This window comes from Argentina silus (genome assembly GCF_951799395.1).
Source record: "Argentina silus genome assembly, chromosome: 17".
Taxonomy (NCBI): Eukaryota; Metazoa; Chordata; class Actinopteri; order Argentiniformes; family Argentinidae; genus Argentina; species Argentina silus.
The window spans coordinates 13,393,385-13,420,239 of NC_139671.1; the positions used below are offsets into that span (position 1 = coordinate 13,393,385).

At 45.0% G+C, this 26,855-nt stretch overlaps 3 protein-coding genes across 3 annotated transcripts in view; 1 reads left to right on the forward strand and 2 right to left on the reverse strand.

Annotated features, from left to right (window-relative positions):
• Positions 1 to 2,541: 2,541 nt before the first annotated feature.
• slc10a1 (solute carrier family 10 member 1) lies at positions 2,542 to 9,963 on the forward strand. Its single transcript, XM_083688328.1, has 8 exons — positions 2,542 to 2,593; positions 3,755 to 4,003; positions 4,240 to 4,326; positions 4,590 to 4,702; positions 7,170 to 7,374; positions 7,541 to 7,719; positions 7,971 to 8,170; positions 8,731 to 9,963. The coding sequence occupies exons 2-8, from the start codon at positions 3,791 to 3,793 to the stop codon at positions 8,793 to 8,795; spliced, it is 1,062 nt and encodes a 353-aa protein (XP_083544454.1). The 5' UTR covers positions 2,542 to 2,593; positions 3,755 to 3,790; the 3' UTR covers positions 8,796 to 9,963.
• Positions 9,964 to 10,184: 221 nt separating this feature from the next.
• Positions 10,185 to 16,410, reverse strand: srsf5b (serine and arginine rich splicing factor 5b). The gene is made up of 8 exons (XM_083688668.1): positions 16,311 to 16,410; positions 15,691 to 15,832; positions 15,069 to 15,139; positions 14,352 to 14,480; positions 13,962 to 14,034; positions 12,383 to 12,456; positions 11,936 to 12,043; positions 10,185 to 11,683 (listed from the first exon to the last, which is right to left on the reverse strand). Exons 2-8 carry the CDS (start codon positions 15,814 to 15,816, stop codon positions 11,308 to 11,310), a joined length of 957 nt encoding a protein of 318 aa, XP_083544794.1. The 5' UTR covers positions 15,817 to 15,832; positions 16,311 to 16,410; the 3' UTR covers positions 10,185 to 11,307.
• Positions 16,411 to 18,054: 1,644 nt separating this feature from the next.
• susd6 (sushi domain containing 6) overlaps positions 18,055 to 26,855 on the reverse strand; it is a 22,083-nt gene continuing 13,282 nt past the window's right edge. The window contains exons 3-7 of the mRNA XM_083688672.1: positions 22,364 to 22,558; positions 22,028 to 22,222; positions 21,749 to 21,887; positions 20,734 to 21,161; positions 18,055 to 20,585 (exon numbers count right to left, since the gene is read on the reverse strand). Of these exons, the coding sequence (XP_083544798.1) occupies positions 20,560 to 20,585; positions 20,734 to 21,161; positions 21,749 to 21,887; positions 22,028 to 22,222; positions 22,364 to 22,558 (983 nt within the window). The 3' untranslated portion in view covers positions 18,055 to 20,559. The remainder of the gene's footprint in view (positions 20,586 to 20,733; positions 21,162 to 21,748; positions 21,888 to 22,027; positions 22,223 to 22,363; positions 22,559 to 26,855) is intronic.

Genomic DNA, 26,855 nt, shown 5'->3' on the forward strand with positions numbered 1-26,855 from the left:
TTTGGTATGCACGTTTTTCCTTATCTCTGGTCTAAAATGGCATATAAAAAGGCATATATGAAAAGTATAACAACAGTACATATTACACTAACTAACTCTGTAGGGTTTGCAAATACTGGGATGAATGGAATATCACATCACTTCAATGTCTTAAATTAGAGTCATTTTCATTAAGGCATGTGCTCTACTACTCCAAATAAAGACTGGTGAGGTGACCCTGACGGAAAAGCGAATAATCTGTCTTTTTTTTCCAAAATAGTGCTCTAGATAAGGAGCTTACACAGTGGATTATTTGAGCTGCTGCAACATTGGATCAGCAAATGTGTAGAAACAAGTTGAGAGCCGCATCCATTCCCCCATCAGGTCAGGAGGCCGCGGCAGCTGCTGACGACACCCCCCTCCCAGCCACCCACCCCCCCAATCAGATACAGATACAGACTCAATGACCCCCCCCCCTCTCTGCCCGTCGCTGTCTATTTATCCCTCTCCCTCCCTCTCTCTCCTTCCCTCTATACCCCCTCTCTTTCTCTCTCCCCCCTCCCTCTCTCTCTCTCTAGCCTATATACTGCTCTCTCTTGCTAACTCCATCTCTCTCTCTTCCTTTTGCACTCCTACTCTCCCTCCCCCCTCTCTCTCTGTGGCTGTCCCCATGTCCAATAGCATATAATAAGAGTGGACACCCAGAAATTAGGTCTGCAACAGTATAGCCTATCTAATGGATGACAACAACACAAAAGGCCAGGCTTTAATAATGCATTCAGGAATGTGGAACTATTCAGTATGTCTTCCTCTTTTTTTTGTGCCAGAGTGCAGTGCACAAAGTATATTCTAATACTGTAGCATACTCAATCATTTAGAATAAGATCAACAAGAAATTCAGTCAAATCAAAGTCATTTTTAAATTTGTTTTGAATGTGATGTTTTTTTAACTTATTTTTAAGGCAATGGGGATCAAGTTGCTGTTTTCATCTTGTAAAAATACAGACCGATGTAAACACTGCAATGTAGACTCAACTACGCACAGCACTGCAGAATAAAATGAATGTGAAATCATTCTAAGGGCACCTAAGGTTTTATCCTCTGGTTTCAATGTTTCATATTTCACATTTATTGATGCTTTCCTCCAGTGCTGTCAGTGAGTTATGATCCATTTTATCACTCCCAGTCTGTTATTGTCAGGCTGCGGAGCTCCAGTCAGTGGCAGGCAGCAGTCATTGATTGGCCCAGGCTGACGCAGGCAGAGGTAAGAAGGTGAGGTAATAAAACCCAGGCATGGCAAGCACACAGTGTGGCCTGGCCTGTAATTCTAGGAAGGCTGAATGACCAGTCCTGCTACAAGGCTCCCCTCCCCCGGCTTCTTTAAAGGGTTGGGTCAAGTAAACCTTGAAAAGACCGTTCTTTTGTCCTTCCCTCCGTTTATAGACCGCGCAGTGGACGGCCCCAGTGCTCAGACAAACGTTAGGGGTGTTTTTGTTCTTGCTATTGTTGTCTGGCATGACTTATGAATGGGCGGGAGAGGGAGAGGGGGGCACTGTCATCTAGGGCATTGGATTGTGGGTAAGGTAGTTTTGTAGTGTGTGTGAATTTTTATGAACTGAGTTTCTAGACCAGTTGAGGCGATCGTAGCGTGACTTTTTAATAGTTTTCTTCAGAAAACATGTCTAGTCAGATGATGCACTGCACACGGAAAGCATGTGAATAAATAAATAATTCTGAGGGATAGGGGCACAACCTATAAAACATTTCCTTGAGCTTTGTATGTTTTTAGACTTCTTCAAAACACCAGTCATGGGATGTAAAAATGACTAAGAAGTTGCGATAAACTATATGTTTGTGTGCCTGCTCCTCTTTGTATTCTTCTAGTTGGATGAAACAAATGTACACTAGATGGCGCCTCTGGGCTCTCAGAAACCTTTATTATGGTGAAAAGAGACATATCACATGCATCACATGGTGATTATATGTGAGAAAGAATACAGCCATTCTAAACATTATTATGATTGTCTTTTGTGATATATCATATGTGTTAAGTTAACAATTGTTCACAGAATGTCTGATGTATTCAACAAAGATCCCCTGAAATATGTATATGAAGTGCATATCAATCAAATGATCAAGACTCGTTAAAGATATGTTAAACACATGCTATTCTTCAGCAGATTAGGACTCTACCTGGTCATATAATTGTGTGTGCTTATAGTGCAATTTTATAGATTTTTCACCTTCAATATCACAAGACCGATATCACAGTCAACTGATCTTCGGTCATTTTGGGTCATACCATAAAATGCATTTGTACTTTACACTTTCACTCATGTCCATTTCACAGCTTCCTGTATATAGTGTGTGTTGTTTTCATCATCATCATCATTGCCCCCACCCAAATACGGCAGAATTTGATATCTCTGCAGGAAAAGCATGGATAAGAAGAACAGGTGGGAAGAGCATAGTACTTTTACTGCAGGTACTGATTGATCTGCATAGATATTATGACTGACAATCATTTGCCAGATTATGAGATAAGAAGCTGTGGAAATACCTGAGGAGCTCATTTGACACAGAGAGCTGAGGGAAAGAGATACAACTGTCAAAGGTAAATCAAGACCAACATATGATCCATGAAATTGAAAATGGTTTATTAGTTAGGGTTAGGGTTATTCTCATTCTCAACAAATATTTTCACTGTGTTTTGAGAGGAACAATACAATTAACTGTGAAGGTGCACATTGTGATACTGAATGTAATTAGCCAATCCACTAAAGATTAGTTCAAAACTGCACAAGTGTGTGTGAGTGTGTGTTATTTTTACCTTAGAACAGCACTCTCTGTGAACAGAACTGCACTCTCCGTGAATGTTTTCATGTCTTTATGGATTATAACATAAAAAGCTTCTGCACTCTGCGTACTTACAAAGATTTTGTTCAGGAACACACTCTTCTGTGTCATCTCTAACACACCTGCATAACGCTCCTCCAAAATGACTGACTGTACATTTTTGGTGCACTGTGTTAATTGCACACTGCAAGCTCTTCTTAATTTCGTGTAATAATGCAGGTAATAGAAACCTGATGTAGTGGAAACATGTTTATGTGTAAACTGTAGGGTTAAGTGCAGGTTGCTCACACACCATTCACAGCAGTGGTAGGAGGATGTGGTTGGGCGCTGGGGTGTGGAGGAGGAGGAGGAGGAGGGTGAGCTTGGCATCAAGGAGGTTGAGGAAGACAGTGTGTGTGTGTGTGTGTGTGGGGGGGGGGGGTGGACGGCAAAGGCAAAGGCTTTCTGGTATCTCTGAACGTTGCAGAGAATAAACTGAGATTTTTGCACAACACAACTGTTGGCAGTGGCTGTGATTTTGGCAGTGGAGGATGGCGTGTGTCAGTCAGGCTTCATGTGTGAGGAGCCAAATTCAAGAAGCGCAAGTTTTGCCACAGCAGGGACATGTTGTAGAGGTAGGGAAGGGGTTTTCCAGTCCAGACTTTGTTTCTCTTGTCTCCTTGCGCTGGAAACTCTTGGAGGCCCCATTGCTGAGGTGCTGTTCCTTTAGTACAGAGGTTTTGTGTGTGATCATTAAAGTAGTCTTTCTGATGAAATTATACATGTCAGAGAGGCTTTTAAAACTCCAAGATCAGATTCAGTCTTTCTTCCCAGAGAGGGAGCTCATAGTACATGAAACAGTGTGTGTCATGCCATGCTAAATCTCTCTCTCTCTCTCTCTCTCTCTCTCTCTCTCTCTCTCTCTCTCTCTCTGTGGAAGGCTCTAACCTGAGATCATTGGGAAACCGGCCCTACAATGAAAGACGACACCAACTACACCATGGCGCTGTTCTCCGATGAGAGCCTTTGGCAAGATGGCAGCGCACTGTTCAACAACACCTCCCCTAACAACACCACTGTCCTTCTCATCTCCCCAATGCTAGACAAGGTCATCAGCATAGCCATCATCATCGTCCTCTTCATCACCCTGGTGTCTCTGGGTTGTACCATGCATGTGGACAAGATCAAGGTGATAACACTGGTCGTCAACTTGCCTGGTAAAATAAGGGTGAAATAGTAGTTGCCCCCCATTTTGGTTATATCCATTGTTTTCAGTTGTCTTAGTTTGTTGTTTTTGTCTATTCTATCCTTGTCTACCTAAATGTAAATGTATATTGTGGCATTTTTGTCTTAAATATACTATATATCTAACACTTTGGGTTTGTAAAAAGCGCTATACAAAGATGCATCCTTCTTCCCATTCAGGCCCACATATTGAAGCCCAAGGGAGTGGCCATTGCAGTGGTGTCCCAGTATGGCATTATGCCTCTCTCAGCCTTCTGCCTGACCAAGGTTAGTACAGATTCATTCATGATTCCTTTATTGGCAAGAACTGTAGCCTGGGTGCCTGTATTATTCTGCTTATGGATCTCTTTTTGGCAAGAAATGTAGCCTAGGTGTCTGTCTTTCAGTAGGATCAGACCCGACTGCTCAGTTATGTGGCTTGTGTGCGTGCGTGCGTGCGTGCGTGCGTGCGTGCGTGCGTGCGTGCGTGCGTGCGTGCGTGCGTGCGCGTGCGTGCGTGCGTGCGTGTGTGTGTGTGTGCTGTACTCCAGGTGTTTCAGATGGGCTCTATGGAAGCAGTAACGGTGCTGATCTGTGGCTGCTGTCCTGGGGGGAGCCTCTCCAACATCCTGGCTCTGGCTCTACAGGGGGACATGAACCTCAGGTACACCTCACTCTCAACCACTCTTATTTCAACTAGAGTTAAAATAAGAACTAGAATAGTAGACACATTAGTGTAAATATACAGTATGTCATCATCATATTATGTGGCATTCTGGGATGACAAGAAATCAAGAATGCAGAGGAGAATTTCCATGCAAGCACTGGTATAGTTCGTTGATGGTATAGATAAGTCGGACATTGAACAGGATAAAACTCCTTCACATTAAGCATCATTTTCCTGCAAGCAAACATAGCATGTATGTCGAGTTCTCATAGAGGTTTCCTGGTATAAACCTGTCAGTGAATAGTATTCATGGTGGAATGGACATCCCATCATGTGGATTAATACTATGATAATACTTTTATGATGTAGTCAGTGTCAGGCAGGTTATTCAACTCTGTGCTAATGGGCTGAGTGCCAATAAGAACTAGATACACTGTGTACACATTTACCAGCTCCCTAGGAGTAAGAGAGGGAAGGGGACAGGGGGGAGACAACAGGAGAGGTGATAACTAAAACACATCTAGTGCTTTGGCATTGACCTTATTAGTAACAAGTTGAATGACCTTGGTCTATGAGGTAGTATCTTTGGTTACACCACTGGAAGTGTGTATATTTTTCCAGTAATACTCAACATAGCCAGTAGTGCATTAATGCTTTGGCGTTCACCTCTGTAACACAGAGTTAATGAACTGCTCACCAGATCATTCAGCAGATTATAAAATTACAGTAACAGCCCAGTCAGTCACTAACCCCTTACCTAGATTCACACCTTACCTAGAAACCTGCATAGGAATGTGGCATGTGGCATATCATGTTATTGCTATGGTATACAAGGCGTTCCATCTCTATTAGACTTCTCTGCTTCTTATGGGACACAGAGTCCTTGAGCTTTATCAACAAGTGTTCTTGGGCCATTAGTGTTGCTAATTAGTAAAAACACACAAGCATTGTCAGGCCAGACCAAACATATTATGATTGCTTTATTAGACTGTCACAGTACTAATGATATACATCAATACATCAATACATAAAACATGATACATGGATATATAACATATTGTGTTTCGTTATCATTTATTTACATCAATAAAAAAAATAGCTACTTTGTAAAATGGTAACGAGTCTTACAGGCAGTGTTAGGGAAGGTATTCTGAAAAATATATTGAACTAAATGACCAATTACTTTACAAGGGAAGAAGTTGAACTACACTAAAGCTACCCTTGAGAGAAATATACAGTAGTTTGCCAAACTAAAGCTACTTTGAAAAAGTAGTTCACTACATCGCAAAATACTTTGTCCAACATCCTACTTTGTCAGTTACTGAAAGATTACTAGTCTGTATGACAGAAACTGAACAACTGAAACTCTCTGAAATCAACGAGAAAGATGAAAACAGGTGAAGTGGAGCAAAGTGGGGAGACAGGCAGCAGTGAGGGAATAAATAGTAGGGATAGTAGTAAATAGTAATAGTAATAGTAATAGTAACAGTAATAGTAATAGTAATAGTAATAGTAATAGTAATAGTAAAAGTCCTATTTCTTTATTGTTTTGGGGGGGAAATGGAGTAGTGACAGTAGCTCACTATGCTGCTACATGGCTAAAAAGGTGTTAACTACTGAAAAAACTACTAAGATTTTAATTTAGTCTAACTTCCACCGAGCATAATGCATAATGTATCTAAACATGCAGTGGAACTACTCCCCAACACTGCTTCCAGGCTAGACTAAGAGATAAGCAGGTAATCAACCCATGGCATATGTGAGACTCAACAAGCCTCATGCCCAAGGTCAGATGAAGAAGGAACATAGTTGATGGAAACCTTATCTGTTTCATTCCAAACAGAAATGAGATTAGCAGCCTTTTGACATTGAACCCAATAGCAGATTGTCTGATAGCTTTTGCTCTATCTGGAATGGAACATAATGTCATAAAACCACTTTAGCCAGGGCCAGAATATGATGCTGTGTCTTAGCACACTATGAAAAAACTTGCTTCAGGAAGACAGAAAAATGCAATTAGGGACATACAGTATGTATGAGCTGGTCATATATTTTATGTTAAGTGTCTGTTACCTGCTGCATCTATATAGACAGTTTCCGCCGTAGACTGAAGACCCATCTCTTCAGGCTACATCTTAACTGTCTCTCCTAAAGACCTCTTCATCCCCACTACCCCCTGTTCAAGTTTCCCTCCTATAAAAAGAAAAAAAAAAGGAAAAAAAAGGAAATGATGACAGATTTATAGATGATTCACTTACTTAGACAAATCTATTTGTTGTAAGTCGCTTTGGATAAAGGCGTCTGCTAAATGCCATAAATGTAAATGTAAATGTGAACAGTTTGTCAGTCACTATGAATTGTCTTAACAAGAGGACTCTGACCCTGTATTCTCTCTCTCTCTCTCTCTCTCTCTCTGTGTGTGTGTGTGTGTGTGTGTGTGTGTGTCTCCCTGTCTGCTCCTCAGTATTGTGATGACCACCTGCTCCACAGTGCTGGCGTTAGGCATGATGCCCCTGCTCCTCTACCTGTACTGCCAGGGCTACTCCAACCTGGAGAGTGCTGTGCCCTACGCTGGCATCACCCTCGCCCTGGTCATGACCCTGGTGCCCTGTGGCATCGGCATCCTCATTAACTACTACAGGCCGCAGTACTCCAACATCATTACTAAGGTACACCAGTTGGGAATACACGCACACAAACACACGCACACACGCACACATGCAAGCAAGCACACACGCCACACACACACACACACACACACACACACACACACAAACACAAAAAGTGGTGTGCATTGGAGAGTATGTGACCATTGTGCTGTCCTACCCCTCTCAGGTAGGGTTATCCATCATGTTTACCTTCATGGTGTTCATTGGCATCGGGGCCAGCGTCTTGTTCGGTGGTGTGGTCCTGTCAGTGCTGTCCCCTTCTCTCATGGTGACTGCAGCCCTCATGCCCCTAATAGGGTACACCTTTGGATATGGCCTCTCCGCCGTCTTCAAAATCAACCAATCGTAAGTTGTTGATGATGATGATGATGAGGATGATATGCCTTTTCAATAGCTGCATAACTAATAATGAAATGATCTGTCTGCTATGCACGCAAGACAATTCAGACATTCTATGTTTTTAAGGAAGTAGTCAGAATTATTTTTTTCATTGAATTCCCCTTGATACACATCGTCGGATCACAATATATAAAGTGCATATTTTTGTGTGCAGCTTTGAGTCAGTGTCAGTTTATGACCCCTATCTTCTTCTTCAGGGGCCGGAGAACAGTCGCCATGGAGACGGGCTGTCAGAACATCCAGCTGTGTTTGACTATCCTGAAGGTGGCCTTCCCCCCTGAGGTGATCGGTCCGCTCTACCTGTTCCCTATAGTCTACATTGTGTTCCAGGTGACAGAGGCCTTTGTCCTCATCCTGCTGTTCAGGTGTCACCAGAGGCTCACAGCACCGGCCAAAGGTAGGCAAGACCATCTGAGAGTATGAGTGATACCTCAGAGCAGGAGGTAAAAAATTAATGGATTCCTGGTGGGTCCAGAGGCAAAATAGAATGTTGAAATTAAACTCACTTCTGGAACTCTGTTCCTGTAGGTTCCCCCCCATTCCCACCACTGCCTCAGTCATATAGTGTATGTATACCAGGGGGGCTCCCCTGATGTATACTGTATCTGTACATGTATATACGGCTCTGACATACAGTACCAGACATGATAGGATAGACCTGGTCTGAGATATGATGACGTCTCAGCTCCCAGAGCTAATATAGTATAGGCGATTTATACCATATATGTGGTCTGAAGTGACATAAAAAACGTTGGGTGTAATACCTTGTCGGTAATTCTCTACATCAGCCCCATGAACCCAATCAATCAATCAAACTTTATTAATAGAGCACATTTTATACACAGATGCGCTTGACAGAAAAAGTAAAGCTGATAAAAGCCTAGATGTACTGTATAGAATGGAGCTGGACTGACTGTGTGATCTCTCTCTCTCTCGCTCTCTTTCTCTCTTCCACAGAGAAGCAGCTGTACCAGATGGCCACCGGGCAGCCAGAGGACAAGAAGGAGCCAAATGGCGTTTGAGTTGGAAGGATGGAGCTCACGGAACCTTCTGGAATGTTCTTTGATTGTTACTCAACAGTGTTCTGTCTTTAGGGTGTGACCTCAGTCTGGGCATCCATGAGAGAAACTTACACCATCTCAGGTCTGCAGAGGGAGTCGGACCCTTTGACATGATGATATGGACTTAATATGAATGTTGGATGATGAAATACATTCATGACACTATTTGCTTTATATATGAATATAAAGCAAATAGTGAATATGAATCTATATATGAATGACTTAGCAGTGGAGGATACTTGGAGTTAAAACTGGAGATGTAATACTTGCCTGTTTGTTTTATATTGATGATCAAATTCTCCTCGCTGAGAGTGAAAATGACCTCTAGAACATGCTGAACATTGTTGATGTGTGGTACTCAAAATGGAGACTTCAAGAATCAAGAGAAAACACACATTTTATTTTGGTCCCACTGATTTATTGTATTATATATATTGTATAAATATATTTTTGGATGAGCATATGACCTTTGAAGACGGCATTAGAAGACTTGCAGAGTCGGCAGGGAGAGCATTGGGGTCAGTCTTCAACAAATGTAAACTATGTAAAGACCTTGGACACTCCCAGCTTTATAGATCTTGTGTATGTCATGTAGTGGACTATACTGCATGTGTCTGGGGGTTCAGAGACCATGGGAAATATAATGCCGGGCAGAACAGAGCTATTCACTGCTTTATTAGTGTGCACAAACTGACTGAACTTAGCCACCTGTGGAGACATGGGCTGGGAACCCTGTAAGGTCAGGCATAAAGGTTAGGGTTAGGGTTAGAACCCTATAAGGTCAGGCATAAAGGTGATGGAACAGACTTGTAAACATGCCACATGACATGCTGACACAAAAAATATTCCCTCATAATCTTCCATGGACCAGAAAACTACTAGCCATTTCTGAGGAAGTAGATCTACGGTATGTTTACAACAATAGTTTAGCATGCAGCATTAGCATCAAAACCAAGTTATCTTTAAGTTACAAGGAAAAATGGTCTGTTGATATGTCACAAACCAGAACCTACACCCTCATCAGAGATTTTTTATTTGTCAGAATAAATCTAATCCTTTTTCTTCTTTTTGTTTTTGTATTTCCTTAAAATTAAATACAATAAATGTGAAAAACATGTTTATGCTAATATTACTGTCTTATAAGCCCATATGAGCTGGGCAACATTGAGGTGCAATGACTCTTAAATAAAGAACAATCCCCAACTCAGTGATTAACTGATACTCTGACTCGATGTATACTTGTCCAATGTGTTGGGTGTAGGTATGTGTTACATTAATCAAGTGAAGTATTGTGATAACATTATATCCTCTTCCAATTCAGTTTCGAAGAACTTCTAACGACAAGTGGCATAATTTTCTTTATGGAAGCTTCACTTTATTTTCAAATACTGACATTCACAAACGGTCTTATGATGCCTATTCAAAACTGTTTTTTTTATTGGTCAATGTGTCTAATCATTCCTCTTTTCCATACAAATGTACTCTCATACTGAAAGGAAAAAAAACAAACAAAAAAACACCATGCTTAGCGTACAAAAGGTTTTTATTTTTCCAAACTATTGTCTAGGAGGTTGTGTTCAAACTCTTCTGTACAACAGTACCATTACGCACAGTTCTCTTTGTAATTCACAATACATCGTAAAAAGGAAACCTAAATGTTTTACAGAAACAAAAAGTATGTATTCATACAAACACTCCTCTTTAAACATTCAATACAATGTGTAAAAAAAAAAAAGAAAAAATAAATCAGCATGTACAACGATGTTTCAAAGGGTTATCGTTAACTGAATTTAAAACATTTCACCGCCCGCAAAAAACAAAGAAAGTGATCACTGACACTTAAAAAAAAAAAAAAAAAAAGAGCTATATAAATCACAGCATAAAACAACCCCAAACTGTTACATCCCAACATTAACATTAGAATGGCTCTACCCAAAGCCTTTGTCAGACACATTCATAACCATGCAATGGATTTATATCAACAGTTCATGATATCTGAGCTGCAAACCGCACAGACCACTGAAGGGAATCACATATCAGCTTTGATAGAAAATAAACAAAATTAACAACAATCCATCCACTATTCCATGTAAAAATACTGACTGAAACAAACCAAATACAACCCCCCTCCCCCCTTTGAAGGTTAAAGACTAAATGCTCCAGATCAACAAAGCCCAGATTCCGAGTCAGAGAGGGCCATGCTTTTTCTGAACACATCCAACCTACAGTATAGGTCAGCCATGTCAAGAGGGGCGGGGGAAACGTTGAGGGGAAACACAGGAAGAGAAGCCAGTACTGCTGGGTAAAATAGTTCCTGGCCCTGTAGTCTTAATAAAATGGTATAGTCAGTGTGTGTGTATGAATGAATGTGTGTCTGTATAAGCAAGGTGTGTGTATCTACGTCTGTGTGTGTGTGTGTGTGTGTGTGTGTGTGTGTGTGTTTTCACATCTCTCTATGTAAATGTTCGGGTTCTCAGTGGCGACTGTCTGTAGACAGGGAGCGAGAGTGGGAACGAGAGCGAGAGTGAGAGCGGGAGCGAGAGCGGGCGCGCTGTGCGGGCGGAGGGGAGTGGGGAGAGGCAGACTTGCTGGTCTTTGAGGGGCGCTTGGCGGGCTCCTTGGCTCTCTGGACCGGGGGAGAGCCACGGGCCGGCGGGGAGCCGCGAGGCGGCGGGGTACCGCTGCGAGAGCGGGAGCGAGAGCGTGAACGGTTGTAGGCCTTGGGGCTGCGGGACTTGGGGCTGCGGGACCTGGAGCGCCGGGGGGTTCTGGAGCGGGACGGGGAACGGCCACGAGAACGGGAGCGAGAGCGGGAAGAGCTGCGAGAGCGAGAACGACTCCTGGAAGACCTAGTGGAGGAAGAGAGAAACGAGTTAGCCCAAAGGTTCAAGGTCTTCCTACTCTTATTACTGCACTGAGGCCCTGCATATTCTAATAAAGCATCTCTGCTCTGTCTCCCCTCCATCCATCAATCCAACAGTTACATTCGTAATAGTTTTAAAAGGCTTGGCTCATGTTACAAAACAGGATGGAGAAGCCAATGCTAATGGTATGGGGGTTAGGGGGGGAGATGGGGATGGACAGAACTGTGAACTACTCACCTCTTCTTAGCTGCCTCAATGAGCTTGATTTTCCTTCCATTGATTTCCTTCCCAGACAGTTTCTCAAGGGCGTTTTTCAGATCGCTGTAAGATGCAAACTCAACCACCCTGTAGAGAGAGGGGGGGGGACAACCAAGAGGAACCAATATGAGGACTGGGACTAGAATGATGGTATAACGCATTAGAAAGGGACTTTGGAAGAGTAGCTCTGATGCTTTGTTACAAAAATAATTCACGGAAAACTATGCCATTGGTAAACATACATCATATGCAGGCATATATGAAAGTCTTCAACAACATCAGCAGTGACATTATATACACCCTTATTCTTTAAAAGTAAACAAACATTGAACGAGATGTATTCTCACAAAGTTGATAGGCTGTCATACATTCAATGAGGAAAATAAGCATGTTCACAATCTGACAGTATGGAGCGGTGTGTCGTACCCTTCGTTGAGCTTGGGGCGGTGGGCATCGGCGAACGTGACCTCTCCGGCCTGTCTCATGAAATCTTTCAAGTCCTACACACAAGACAAGCCAAGTCAGGGCTGCACTCATACACACAAGCTACAAAGCATGAATAACCCCAAGAGAGAAAAGGTTAGGTAATACAGTAAAACACTACAGAGGCAGGCTACCGTAGGTGACGAGGAGAGGGGTCCAACAATCTCAGATCACATCCAAATTGCTTTTTGGCTCGTTCATCAACACAAAGTAGTTGATTTTTGTTGGTTAAATCAGATTTTGTTTACAGGTAGGCTATTGTATGCTCTTGGCAATAATGTATGTGGTTGAGTGTGTGTGTGTGTGTTTAGTACAATGAGTGCACATCAATAGTTTGGACTCAATTATTGGACCCCCCCTCCCACTCTGTTTACAACTACACAAAGTAAAAAATAAATAACATCTGCATGAACCTGCAGAGGAGCTGTGTGGGCAGCATATGGCACTACAGAGCCCCGTTTTCTCTGGCTAGGAGGGCACAGGGCTCCCCGCCTTGGTCGCCCCATCTTGGCACCCCCCTCAGTATAGAGAGTGAACAGGGTGGAAGAGAGGAAACTAATACCTGAGAGCGACCCCATTGGAGCGGGCCGCAGGCTCTCCTAGCCCATCATAACCACGGGATAACAGCAGATTTTATCCTTGGGCACCTGGGAGGAACTCACTCTCGCTCGCTCGCTCTCTCGCGTTGTGCGGAACACCAGGGGGGAAGGGGGGGAGATCGAAGCCTCTCAAATTAACGAACCATCGATCAATACGCCACCACCATCGACTCTTTTTCTCTTTCCTCTCCTCTCTCTCTGCCCCTCTCTGTATGTTTTCTCTCTCCCTCATTCAGCGCGGCGCGCCCGCCGTTGCAACCCCCCCACCAGCGGGGGGTGGCGCGTGCGAGCGAAGGGGGCAGCCAGCACCTCTAGAGGGAGGGGGGGGCAGGGGCCCGCCAACCCCCCCCCAAGCGAGCGCTCATACGACCAGCTGGAGTCAACTAGGAGTGGAACACACTGGCTGGCACGACTGGCTCAACCCAGAGAGAAGGACCCTGAAGGGGTTAACTCCGCCATAAGCGAGCTCTTCCATACGAGACAACAGTCAGGCTGGCAAATAAAGGGGTGAAGAATTGGTTAAAATTAAAAAACAGACAAATTAGTTTTGTTTCTCTCTATTAATCAACTGCATCTCTTTTGATGCAGAGCTACGTCTATTTTCACTGGAAGCCCTTGAGAGAGCAGTGATAATTCATTAGAGCAATTTGGGCCTATCACAACACGTTATCGTGCTGACTTGACACTTATTTGCTCTCAGCCCATTATTACCACCACTGTTAATTCCAATAAAAATGTTAGATCTTTATCAAATATATGGACTGTTAAATTTCATGAATACCAAACTGGAGTGAACCAGACTGTTGATCTGAGAACATTACTTAAGAGTAGGTAAGCTGAGCAGTGGTGCTCTGTGTCATCAGAGCCTGGTTGAGTTACTACAGGCAGGTTAGAGGGGGGCCACGCCCAGGCTGAGGACGCACCTGCCAGCTGACACGCGACGACAGGTTCTCCACGATGAGCCGGTTCTCCGTGCGCATCGGAGGGGGGTTCCTACTGAAAGACCGAAACAAGAGAGACGAGACCTTAGAATCTCAGGACAGCCGAACAGTGTGTAGGATCAGTTAAACCGATTGTGAATCATAAAGATACATCTGCCGTAGAGATACTGCTGTGATCCTCACTCCTGGGAAGCCGCCGTCCTTGGCTCTAGCTCAGGAGCGACACACCTGGTTCAGCTAATCCAAGGTTTTGACGCTCGGTTGATTAGTTCAAATCAGGTGTGACAGCACAAGACTGGGAGCAAAATCTGGACCCACTGCGGCTCTCTCCCAAGAGCAGAGTTGAGTATCGCTGCTCTAACGCCCCCTTACCTCCGACTGTCCTGGGAGCCGCGGCCGTAGCGGTCGGGGAAGCGTCCGCCTCCTCCGCCTCCACCTGCTCCTCCGCCACCTCTGCCCCGCCCCCCACGCAGACGCACGCGGGCATGCTCGATGGTAACCCTAAGAGACGGCACAAAGACAGCGAAAGAAAGACCTTGAGAAAAATGCCAAAGACAGAGGACAATCTTATTTAAATAAAGGTTATTACTCTGATATAGGGCGGTCACTGGATACGCATGCTAGAATGGCATCTAAAAAGAATTTGCTATCAAATGTATGGCGTCAAAATTGATGCGCTATTTTGATATTACGACTGAATGATTTAAACTGTTTTGTGGAAAGAGTGCATGTGCATTCTTTTAACTAGCTGCAACTGTAGACGGATTTGGTGGCACCAGCCACCATGTGATTCACATTTATTTAAATGTGGCTGATACATAGACAGTGATCGTCTCTTCTTCCATTGTGAAGGTCGATCAACCGATTGCAGCAGTTGTGTTTTTCGCCTGTGTCTTTTGTGTAACCAGAGGATTCCCAGAAATGTAATCTTGTCATTCAAGAAAAATGTCAAATTGTTCTTGTCATTTTCAATGTCATCAAAATTGATTGCAGCTACCATGGCCAGATGGTGATAAACTTGACATGGGCATTGTGCCAAGATGCTGATGACCTCAAGCTCTGGAATAAACAGCAGTGCCCCAATCCTACCTCTCATTGCAGAGTTCTTTGCCATCTAGTTCATAAACTGCATCCTCAGCATCCCTGGGATCATCAAACTCCTGTCAAAGAATAAAACATTCAGAGATAGACATATTTGACATTAGATGGATAGATAAACTCTAGGGGGAACTTCAGGTGTGTAAACTGGACAGTTATACAGTTAAACAAAAGCTCAATATATACACACAACACAAATACAACAACACATACAAAAATGCTCATTTGAAAGCCTTGATGTTCACACAAAACTGTTAAGGCTATCTTGGTCCTGAGAGGTAACAACCTACAGTATGTCTATGTCCAGTTGGTAATACCCCATACTTGCTGTTCAGAGGTCCAGCAATATCTCCTCACCCTTCATATGTGTATAGGTCAATGCATATCTCTGAGGGCCCTTTGTTTGTCCCCCACTATTTTCCCACTGACTTGTGCAACTCTCCCTAGAGTGTCCTGATTCAAAAAATGTGAGATTATTATGTTATTGTCTCTACTGAATTGTCAGCCATGTTAAATAGGGTTGTTCTTATTTAGAAGTCGGCGTGTATATCATGTATGTGTGGTCTGGACTGAGGCTATAGCCCATGCGTGATGAATGAAAACGGACACGGACCACAAATCCAAAGCCTCTTTTCAGGTCGATGTCTCGGATGCGGCCATATCCTTTGAAGAACCTTTCCACATCCTTCTCCCTTGCTGAGGGATTCAACCGGCCAATAAATATGCGACAGCCACTCATTTTTGGAAGGTCTTGGCTGAAAGTAAACAGTTAAAAACACATCACACGTCGTCATTGGATGAAGACACAGCGGGCAGACATTGCACCAAGCTACTGCAAACGAAGACCGCTCCATTGGCTTTGCCCCCATCATTGGCTAGGCCTGATTCTCATAGCAGTATGGCTAGCTAGTTAGCTAACATTTTCGATTTATATGAAATCGAAAGTCTTTCGACGGGTTTTGCATCATCAAAACATCATACCTAAAACATAAATACAAGCAATTACTCGCATCATGGCAACCTGATTAATTTCCCATGCATGTGTGTCGTGACCTTTACTGAGATAATCGTGCATTTCTCGGGCCTTGTGAAACTGAAACCCTCAAAATTCGCAAATTGTAACATCGATAACATAGCCACGGTCAATTTCATTTAGCGACCGACACTACTAGGTCAAAAACATTATACGATCAACCTACATGTTTGCTAACATCAGCGGTGTTGTAAACATACCTTTCAGTTGTCTTTCTCCGGAGGAATTACCTTGCTAGCGAACACTTGAAAACACACTGGTGAGATGCACACAAAATGGAGCCTGTTTTTACTTGGCTGTGCAACGACACTGCTGATGATATTCACGAACAGTCAGTCGTTACGTTATTTGGCCACTAGGTGTCACTCAGACACAAGATTAACGACCGATGCCTGTAACAAGGGGGGGATGTAATCAGAGAGTGTTATGTCATTGTCTTTGATGTAGGTGACCCCAGTCACACCACCCCACCATAAATGGCTATGCCACTCAAACAAAGGATCATGACAGCCAATCACCATGGCAGTTGTCATCTAACTACGCCTCCCTCCTGGCTAACTCACCACACCTGTTACTATTCAAGCTAACCAGCAATCCTCTCCTTCCATCACCCTTTATATTTAGCGGTATCTTCTGTGTGTTGGTGTATGTCAGCTATGTGTGGTCTCCCTTCATGTAGTCTTATGTTTGACAGTTTGTTTTGTTGTGCTGTCACAGCGATTATGTGATCTGGGGTTTGACGAAGTGCCCTTGAAAGGTCAAAGGAAAAATACTAGTCAGACAGGGCCTATCAATCTTTGAGAGGGTAGCCTCATATCATCAGCTTTAAAACACATTTGACCTTCTGTAGCCTGGCATTCTTCCCATCTTCTATTACAAGGTGTTAAGTATGTAGGCCCATACTAATGATGTATGTCAATGGCCTATAGGGAGCTGAAGTCAGCTCCGCCCCTTTTATTTTTGGTCCCAGAAGTGCATGTCTGTCCCTTCTGTTGCTCATTAGCTGGATTTCCATCCTGTATTATAAGGCCTTAACCTGTATCAGTCAAGCCTGACAATATATATATGTGTGATATAACTGTACAACAAAAAAGTTAGGAGTTAGTGACTGGCAAAGAGCTCTAATGAACTACATTTCCCTTGAGGCCGCGTTGCTCTGGCGCTTATTGTCTCTGCACACACCACACGTTTGTTCATCATGACTCTCTCTCCAACATGCTTAATCATCTCCAATGAAGCTGTGATCAGCTGCATACATCTAGCAGGAGAGGAGTGAAGGTCCAAGACAGTCTATCCATTTATTCTGGATCGACTGGTAACAGTGGATATGTCCAATGACAGGTGTGAAACAGCGACATTAGTGGCTGAAACTGAGGTGACACTCAACACCGGTTTTCATCACAAAATCATTATTTGTAATATTTGTAATATTTATAATATATTATTTCATGTTACAAAAGTATCAATTCAAGTTCAGTGATGATGTATCCTGTGCGCCAGTGTTTGATCTTGGAATATGTAGTTCGTAGAGTGCTATTTTTGTTCAGCATTGTACCCTTAACATTTGAACGAAACTATTATATCCTTAGGTGCTTTCGTGTAAGGTTGATATGTCATTAATTAACACCAGGGAAGTTTTGAACAGTAAAATCTTTGTATTTAAGTGATATCATTGATGGTACAGAGCCTTGATGGAGCATCTCCTGTATAAATTCTTATTTCCTAGTTTGAGATGGCATGAAGGCACCATTATTTTACAGCGTACATCTTAATGTCTACTGTGTATTTACTGTATGTGTCAGAATATGTAGTGTCTATATACATGTGGAAAGTGAATTTCCCTTCAGGGTTTGATAATGTACAACTCTACTCTGTTTTGCATTGTTCCTCAGCACAGAAAAGCTCACCATCTTCACGAATGTCAATAACACACATCACATCTGGCACACTTCAAAAGAAAGCTTTAATTAGAAATAGTTATATCCACACTGTAGAATTAAATTAAACTTTATACAAATATTAAAATACTATCTTCACACCCATTGCAATGTACAGAGGAAAACTGAATGCATTGAAATGCAGAATCAAGATGGACTTTTTTTGTGTGTAATTTTCAAGGATGAAACACCGTACAACGGTGTTTTGGACGCAAAATTAATTCCAAAGCTTTTTTTTTTCTTCTTTTTTTTTTAAATCCCTTAAATGCAACATTTGAATTGCCTTGAAACAAAATAAATGTTTAGGGGCTTAGGCTTTTGAATATCACAGTTGCTGGAGAAACCTTGTAGAGGAAAGAGAGAGGGATGGACATTTATTTAGTTGTGTCCAAAACAAAAATAAAAACACATTGAAAAATACACAAGACAGTTTATGCATAGAAAAGAAAAAAGTAAGGCCATTGGGAACACAGAAGACATTTCAATATTGTAAAGCAACAAAGATGGAGGAAGCTTGTGATTACAAACAAAATCAAAATAATGAAATGTACAAGTCTAAGGCAACATTCTCTATTTGCTTTCATGTAGCCGTTGACAACGACAAGTAGACAGTCACAAATGAAGTAAAAACTTTAAAAAGTGGGGAAAGAGGTTCAAAAAGCTAGAGAAGCTTCGCTCCTAGATGGTGATTGACAGCTTGGTCACCGAATCACCGGGTGGACTCAAACACCCAGTCAGAGCCACTTGGTTGCCTGGGTGACGACAACCTCATTTCCTAATGCATATGAAGGGCTTTGATCAACAGAAAGGTAAACAACAAATACAACTGTGCCCACTCAAATTTGCACTTATCATTTAAAAGAAAACGTCTCAAGTTTACTTTCCTTTACTGCAACCAGTTGCAGTAGTGTCATTCAGGTTTTGAGACTTGCAGGCTATCAGCCAAATCTGTTTTAATGCAGTTCCATAACAATGTATTGTATTGAAACAACAATGGTCAATATTCTAGTTGTAGGATAAATATATACTGATGATGATGCACTATTTGTTCTTGTGACCATTTTAAAGCATTTTAAAAGCATAGAATCACCATGTTGGACTGGGGCTGCTGTAAGGCCATCTCCACTCTCCAGGGGGGAATCAGGGCTAGGCTAATTCTTACTGTGTGCCCATGAGGACACACACTCTCTCACATACGCACACACACACACACACACACACACACACAGATTTAGAGCATCATGATCAAGTGACACCTTAAGTGAACCAAACCCTTGCCACACACACACACACCACACAATAAATAGAGTGGAAAAACAAACATATACACCATGTCCAGTCAAACATCAAATGAACGTGTTTTCATGTGAAAAAAAACTCCACTGCTTTGAAACAAAACATCTTTACACAACGCAGCCCTCTTCATTCACAAAACATTCATGACTTGATCCACAGCCAAATACACAGGCAAGGAGAGAGAAGCCTCCAAACAAAACACAACACAACCCCAGTCAGGTTCACAGGGAGCACTGCAGACAGATATCAGTTGTGTTAAACAGAAAAAAGGCAAACGTGTCTTTTTTTAGTTTTTTTTAGTTTTAGTTTTTTCTTTTCTTTTCTTTTCTCACGATACAGTACTGTGTAAGCCTGTGCCCTGCTGCTTGCCCTAGTGACGTTGTCGTGCTCGACCCTACAGCGAGATGCCAAGTGCACTGCCGACAGTGTGGGCTTCATGCTTCATTCAGAGTGGGCCACTGTGAGCTGAGCGTTCGCGGGTCGCTAGATAGATCATGCAGCGTACTCGAGGGAGGCTTGAACCAAGCCGGTCCCCGGTGGAGGAGGACGCACTCCTTTTTCAAGTACAGTGAAACACTCACTACACATGAGGCGGAGCGAAACTCCCTACCGTGTTTCCATAGTCATCATGAGAGTTTGCGTCATCCTTTTTGCGATTTTGTCCAGATAAGCCTTTTGTGAGCGCTATTAAGAAGGAGCGTACAGCCTAGAGGAGAGTGTGTACAAAGTCGTACACAGCCTACAGTACAAAACCATGACTCTGTTAGTATATATGCTCACATACATATCTATAGGATTCATGTTGAGCTGAAACCTCTTGATGCCTGTCTGTTGTGAGGTCGGTCCTGTAGCTGAGGGCGAGCAGTCATCTGAGGGGTGGGCGGCGGGGGAGGGTGGGTAGGGTGGGTGGTTTGGTTGCTGTCTTTGCTGTGCATGGCGTTATATGTTGAGGGGCATAATTATAATGCTTGTCTTTACTGCATTAGGAGCAAGTGAAGAGAGTTGGGATTGGACATTGTTTCCTTGCCTTTGCTGAGCGTTGGGACGTGGGTAGTTGTTCAGAAAGGTCAGGGAGCAGTTCAGAGAGGTCGGGGAACAGTTCAGAGAGGTCGGGGAGCAGTTCAGAGAGGTCGGGGAGCAGTTCAGAGAGAAAAGCCCCAGGAGCCACAGTCCTGGTCAGCAGTAAGAGGGGAAGAAGGGACTGTTGCAGAGAGACTCAGGCTTCCTTTAACAGCGGGATATCTGGAGAGAAACAGAAGAGATCACACACGTTAAATGTGTCATATACACACACACACAAACACACACACACACACATGGACACACACACACACACACACGGACACACACACACACACACACACACGGACACACACACACACACACTTACCATCGGAGAACTCATCCACAGAGGTGACCGAGAGCAGACTGTGCTGGTCGCTGCTCTCCGAGTCTCTGCGGTGGGGCAGAGGGGCCGCACATGCACCCCCGGGGTGCTCCGTAGCCCACGACGACGAACAGGAGGGGGCGTGATGAACCAATACGGTCTCTGCATGGCGGGAGGATGAGGAGGAGGATGAAGAGGTGGAGGGGAGGCAGAGGTCTATGTCTCTGTCTCTCTGGTGGGCTCTGCTCGGGCCCTCTCCCCCTTCTGCTCCTTGCGGACCCTCAGAGAGGACGATCTGGACCCGGGACTCCGGGGTCGGGGGGAGTGACGCCCCCCCACTGCCGTACACAGCCTCCTCATAGGAGGGAAGGTTCACTTGTACTCCCTCCACTACGATAGAGGCCGGCGGGCCTGACACACCCTGCTCACGCCTGAGAGAGAGAGAGAGAAAGAGAGAGAGAGCGAGCGAGGGAGTGAGAGAGAGAGAGAGAGGAGAAAGAGAGGGGTTTAGCATTGGCATGCTACACAGTGTTAAGCGTACCATGAGTTGCCTGTCTCAGCACAGCTCTCTATGGAGGTGATTAGAGGTGATTGTGCAATCCCAGTTGACAGACCCGACCGAGCCCCCGGGGCCCACAACACAATCAGCACGGCTGCCAATAGCGTCAGATCGAATGATGACTGACTTTTAATCACGTACCCATCGACTGACAAGGAGTGGCTCAGATACTAAAAACAGTTGAACTGCTTTCACTGCCACGTTTACTTTCGCCTAAAGCGGTTTTCAACTGCCTCAACCAGTTCGCAAAATGTCTTCACAAAATGTCCTCACAAAATGTCCTGAGCAGTATTTCCCCTGCCCTTTACCTAGCTAGTTTTTCATGCCAGGACAGCTATCAATTTGTCTTGTAGTGGTTTCAATTGAATGTTTCAAGGTATGCAGCCCTGGGCCTTCAAGCCCCCTTCAAGCTGTGTGTGTGTGTGTGTGTGTGTGTGTGTGTGTGTGTGTGTGTGTCACCTGCTGTGGTGGAAGGACTTGAGTTTGGGCTGCAGCAGTACAAACAGGACCACCAGTAGAAGGATGAGGGCTACAGAGCTGGCTGTAGACGCCACGATAGAGAGAGCTGGCATCGCCAGGGGAGACAGTGGCTCCTTATCTGAGGGAGACAGGGGGGGGGGGGGGGGGGCAGTCAGGGAGGAGCAGACACTAATACTCAAGAAGACTACACACAATGATCAACACACACGCGCACAAGCATACATACACACACACACACGCACACACACACGCACGCACCTTGGCTGAGGCGGCAGCTGATCTGCATAGGGGCGTCCCACTCCCCGTTCTGGCAGGTGAGGAACTTGTAGTCTCCCTTCAGAGCGTAGCCCTCGTCACAGAAGTACTCAATGACGGTGGTCTGCGTGAGCCGGTGGCAGGGGGACGGGTGGCAGCGGTAGCCCCCATTCTCCGGTTCAGTGGGAGGCAGACACACTGGGGAGACACAGAGATTTATTGTACCATTACAGTTTGAAGAGGGCCAATAAGAGCGATCGTAAAAATCGAAGTGATGGTGCGATATAAATTGTAGGAGACAGTTCAATTTGTGTGTGTGTGTGTGTATTCAGTCCTCACCGGTGTTGCGGATGCAGTGTGGAGGCTGATTGGACCATGTTCCCGTGCTGGTGCAGGTGATGGTGTTGGGGCCTTCGGGGGCGTAGCCTGGCTCACAGCCGTAGGTCAGCAGGGTCCCCGGGGGGAAGGAGCCCCTGTTGGCCTCCGTCTGGTTCACCAGGTCTCCATGCTGCACACCAGCTGGCCGCGGACATCCTGTACACACACAGGAAAAGAGGAGACAAGAGAGAGGGTTTAGGGGCTAAACATCCTATACAGAGAGAGAAAGAGAGAGAAAACAAAGAGAGAGAGAGAGACCGAGAGACAGAGACAGAGAGAGAGAGAGATAAGATAGTTGAATTGGCACACAGAGGTCGGTGGAATTTGTTTACAGACAGAACAGGACAGAGATAGACAGACTCGATATGTTTTAACTGAACAGGGGGAAGAAGAGAGAGGTGGGAGGAAAGCAGGAATCTCTTGTCCTATCCTATCTCTGGTCTCCGTCTCTGGTCTCCGTCTCCACCTTCTGTTTATTGCTTCCTCATGCCTATTGTTTTTTTGTTGTTGTTTTTTTACACCAAAGTTGGAGCGTTGTTTCTGACAGATAGGAAGGGACGTCATCCAGAGTTTTAAATCACTGACAGAAGCACTAAGCCACTCAATAAAGCCAGGATGAACCATGAGCCCACAGTTAATTGAGATCTGATCCACTTTCCCATGCTCCATCTGTGACTTGACTTTACCGTGCTGTTCCATGTCTGCGTGTGCGTATCTGTTCCCAGCACAGAACGAGGAAGCACATTACCTCTCTGAATGCGTGCCAGTACACTCTCACACACAAACACACCCTTCCCTTACTGCTACAATCTGGTGAGAGCACAACTTAAATCCAGCAAGTGTAAACTAATACTGCACCACCTGAGAAAATGAGGATGTGCAAACTGAAAACGAAGAGACAACACAGTGTACACCCACACACCACACAGACACACGCATCCCCCCCCCACACACACACCTACCTACCTACCCACCCACCCACACACCACACAGACACACGCATCCCCCCCCCACACACACACCTACCTACCTACCCACCCACCCACACACCACACAGACACACGCATCCCCCCCCCACACACACACCTACCTACCTACCCACCCACCCACACACCACACAGACACACGCATCCCCCCCCCACACACACACCTACCTACCTACCCACCCACCCACACACCACACAGACACACGCATCCCCCCCCCCACACACACACATCCACCTACCCACCCACCCACCCACACACATCCACCTACCCACCCACCCACACACACACACACACACACACACACCTACACACACACACAGACATCCACCTACACACACACACACCACACAGACACACACATCCACCTACCCACCCACACACACACATCCACCTACCCACCCACACACACATCCACTTACCCACCCTCCCACACACAGTTTCCAATCTGTCACTTCCTCTGTTCCCCGTTTCGCTTTAAAAGTTCAAACTGTTCATCTGTAACAGCGTGGCCCTTTTTTAGGTGTGAGAGAGGTAGAAAGAGAACAAACAAGCCAGCACAGTCTGTGTGTTTTCACTGCCGCTCCTCTGGCACAATCTTACTCTGATCTCTAAGGCAAACGTGGCCCTAAGCTGCCATCGGGAGATTAACTGAACACACACACACACACACACACACACACACACACACACACACACACACACACACACACACACACACACACACACACACACACACACACACACACACACACACACACACACACACACACACACACACACACACACACACACACACACACACGATTCCTTTGCTGTGACACCACAGGGGTTTGAGGGTCTCGGCCTGACTGGGGCTTTGAGGGCCAGATTGTGCTGCCGGGTTCAGAGAACAAGCTGAGAACAAGCTTTTGTGCCCGCTGTTCTGCCCTCTTATGATAATTGACTTCTTGATCTAAATCCTCTCTTCCTTTAAGATGCTTTAACAAGGCAGGGTCTGGTGTTGGGGGGGGGGGGGGGGGTGTGAGAGATCTGGGAAGAGTGATTACTTGATGACCACATGCAGGAAGCCAGCAGGAGACAAACAGGCAGAGGGAGGGTTTGAGAAAGGACAGGACAATGTGTGTGTGTGTGTGTGTGTGTGTGTGTGTGTGTGTGTGTGTGTGTTCCCAGCACACAACTTAGGGGAAGAGGACAATAACTGCTCTAACACAGAGATACAACTATCTATTAGTTGATGAGGTCTCCTGCTGCTGCTGACGGTTGGCAGCTAAGTGTTAATAGAATTCATAAAAACACGAGACATACCATCTCATCACTAAACTGCTGCATAGCCATGGGGTTGTACACAACCACCATTTGTTGTCTGCCAAAGCACAATTCGCACGAATTAAACCGTGAGGAAGGATTCATTTGGGAAATTATGGCAAGATCAACAATATTTACAGGAGATGAAATAAGCTTGACTCTATTGTCTTCCGTGAGCAGTACTTGAAACGGTGCTACCAGCCAAAGCAGTCAGTCCAAGTCCTAATATATTCGACTGAGAGTATGAAACAAATGTCAGAGCTCTGGCTAATGGCTGTATATGTCCTCAGTAAATCTGTGAGACACTGAGTAATGAGTCTGCTGGCAGGGTTTAGAGGAGAGGAATGCCTCTGCTTTACCTGCAGCCATGCAGACAGACATGCCAGGGCAGGCAGATTCATATGTTTCTGAGAGGGAGGGAGGGAAGGAGGGAGGGAAGGAGGGGCTCTGTACAATAACAGTAGAGAACAGGCCCAGAATTGTACAATACAGTAAATACCACAGCACAGATGGAATGGGGAAGTATTCAAGAGTATTCAACGAGATTCAATTGTGCTTGTACTGGGTGAAGTCTGTGTGTGTGTGTCTGTGTGTCTGTACCGACACATTGCGCTCACTGAACCTGTTCCCTTTACTGCTCTGAGTGTGATAATGAGTGTGACAAAAACACACTCGTACTGGAAGAGCCTATGTTGGGACAGAGGGCAGAACAAACACTAACCCACAGCAGTTTCCTTATGGGAGTTGTAAATGTTGAGCAATCCGGCACAAAATGGCTGCCTCACCATTTAATCCACGACCAGGTGTTTTTGTGTTGGGCTGGAAGAAAAATGCACAGTCTAGGCTAGTTGGCGACTCCTAGCCCCTATGGAGATTGACAGGGGGGGGCGTTAACATCCCCACCTACTCCCTTCTCTCCTGTTCATTCCAGCCCCCATCTGTCATGACAACAGTTTGAGAGGGAGGGGCCTCAGGGCCACGCAAATTGAAATTCTAATTATCCTTCATTACAAGCAGGGTAGGGAGCGTCCTAAAGCAGATCACATTATTATACTGATGACTTAAATCTGCAGCTGTTTAGGGGTGCTGGAGAGGGAGGATTAGACTATAAACTGGGGGATGATGTTCTCTCTCTCTCTCTGGGCGGGTAAATATGTTTTTGTTCCTTTGTTGGTCACCCTGTCAGGCCCTTTGCTGTTGTTGTTGTTGTTGTTGTTGTTGTTGGGACAGAGGGTGTTGCTGTGTTTTGTCTAGTTCCCCCACTCCCTCTCTCTCCGTAATCCAGAAGGATTTGAGCCAAGCTGTCATTATTAGAGTACAAAGCTCATAGCACGTTGCACTCATAGTGTAGTATTGGGGAGGGGGGGGGGGGGGGGAGATCAACAGAGAGTGGTAGAACATGCAGCTGAAATGCATCTTCTTCTTCTCAAAATTCTTCTCAGCTTTGTTGAGTAACTGCAGACGAACAGATAAATCATTCATCCTTGTTTCACAAGCACGCATTGCCATCTGCATCTCGGACGATTCTGCTATTGTGGGATGTGTCGGTGGAGGCCAGGAGACCGAATACAAGTGGACAGTTTTGTTGAGTGGTGTGAGCAGAACCACCTGCTACTCAGCAAGACAAAGGAGATGGTGGTGGACTTTAGGAGGACTAGGGTCCCCCTGTCTCCTGTTTCCATCCAGGGAGAGGACGTGGAGGTGGTCCAGAGCTACAAGTACCTGGGGGGGCACCTGGACAATAAACTGGACTGGACTGGTAACACAGATGTCCTGTACAAGAGCCGGCTTTATTTCCTGAGGAGGCTCAGGTCCTTTGGTGTGTGCTGAACATGTTCTACCAGTCAGTGGTGGCCAGCGCAGTGCTGTATGCGGTGGTATGCTGGGGGGGCAGCATCAAGGAAGGTGACACCAAGAGGCTGAACAAGCTTATTAGGAAAGCTGGTTCTGTCCTCGGTGTCACCCTGGACACTGCGGAGGAGGTGGCCAATAGGAGGATGAGGACCAAACTCCTGACCCTCATGGACAATCCCTCCCATCCCCTACATGTCACTGTGGCAGAGCAGAGAAGCTCCTTTAGCAACAGACTACTACAACCACGTTGCACTAAGGAGCGCTATAGGAGATTGTTTCTGCCTGCCGCAATAAGACTGTACAACTC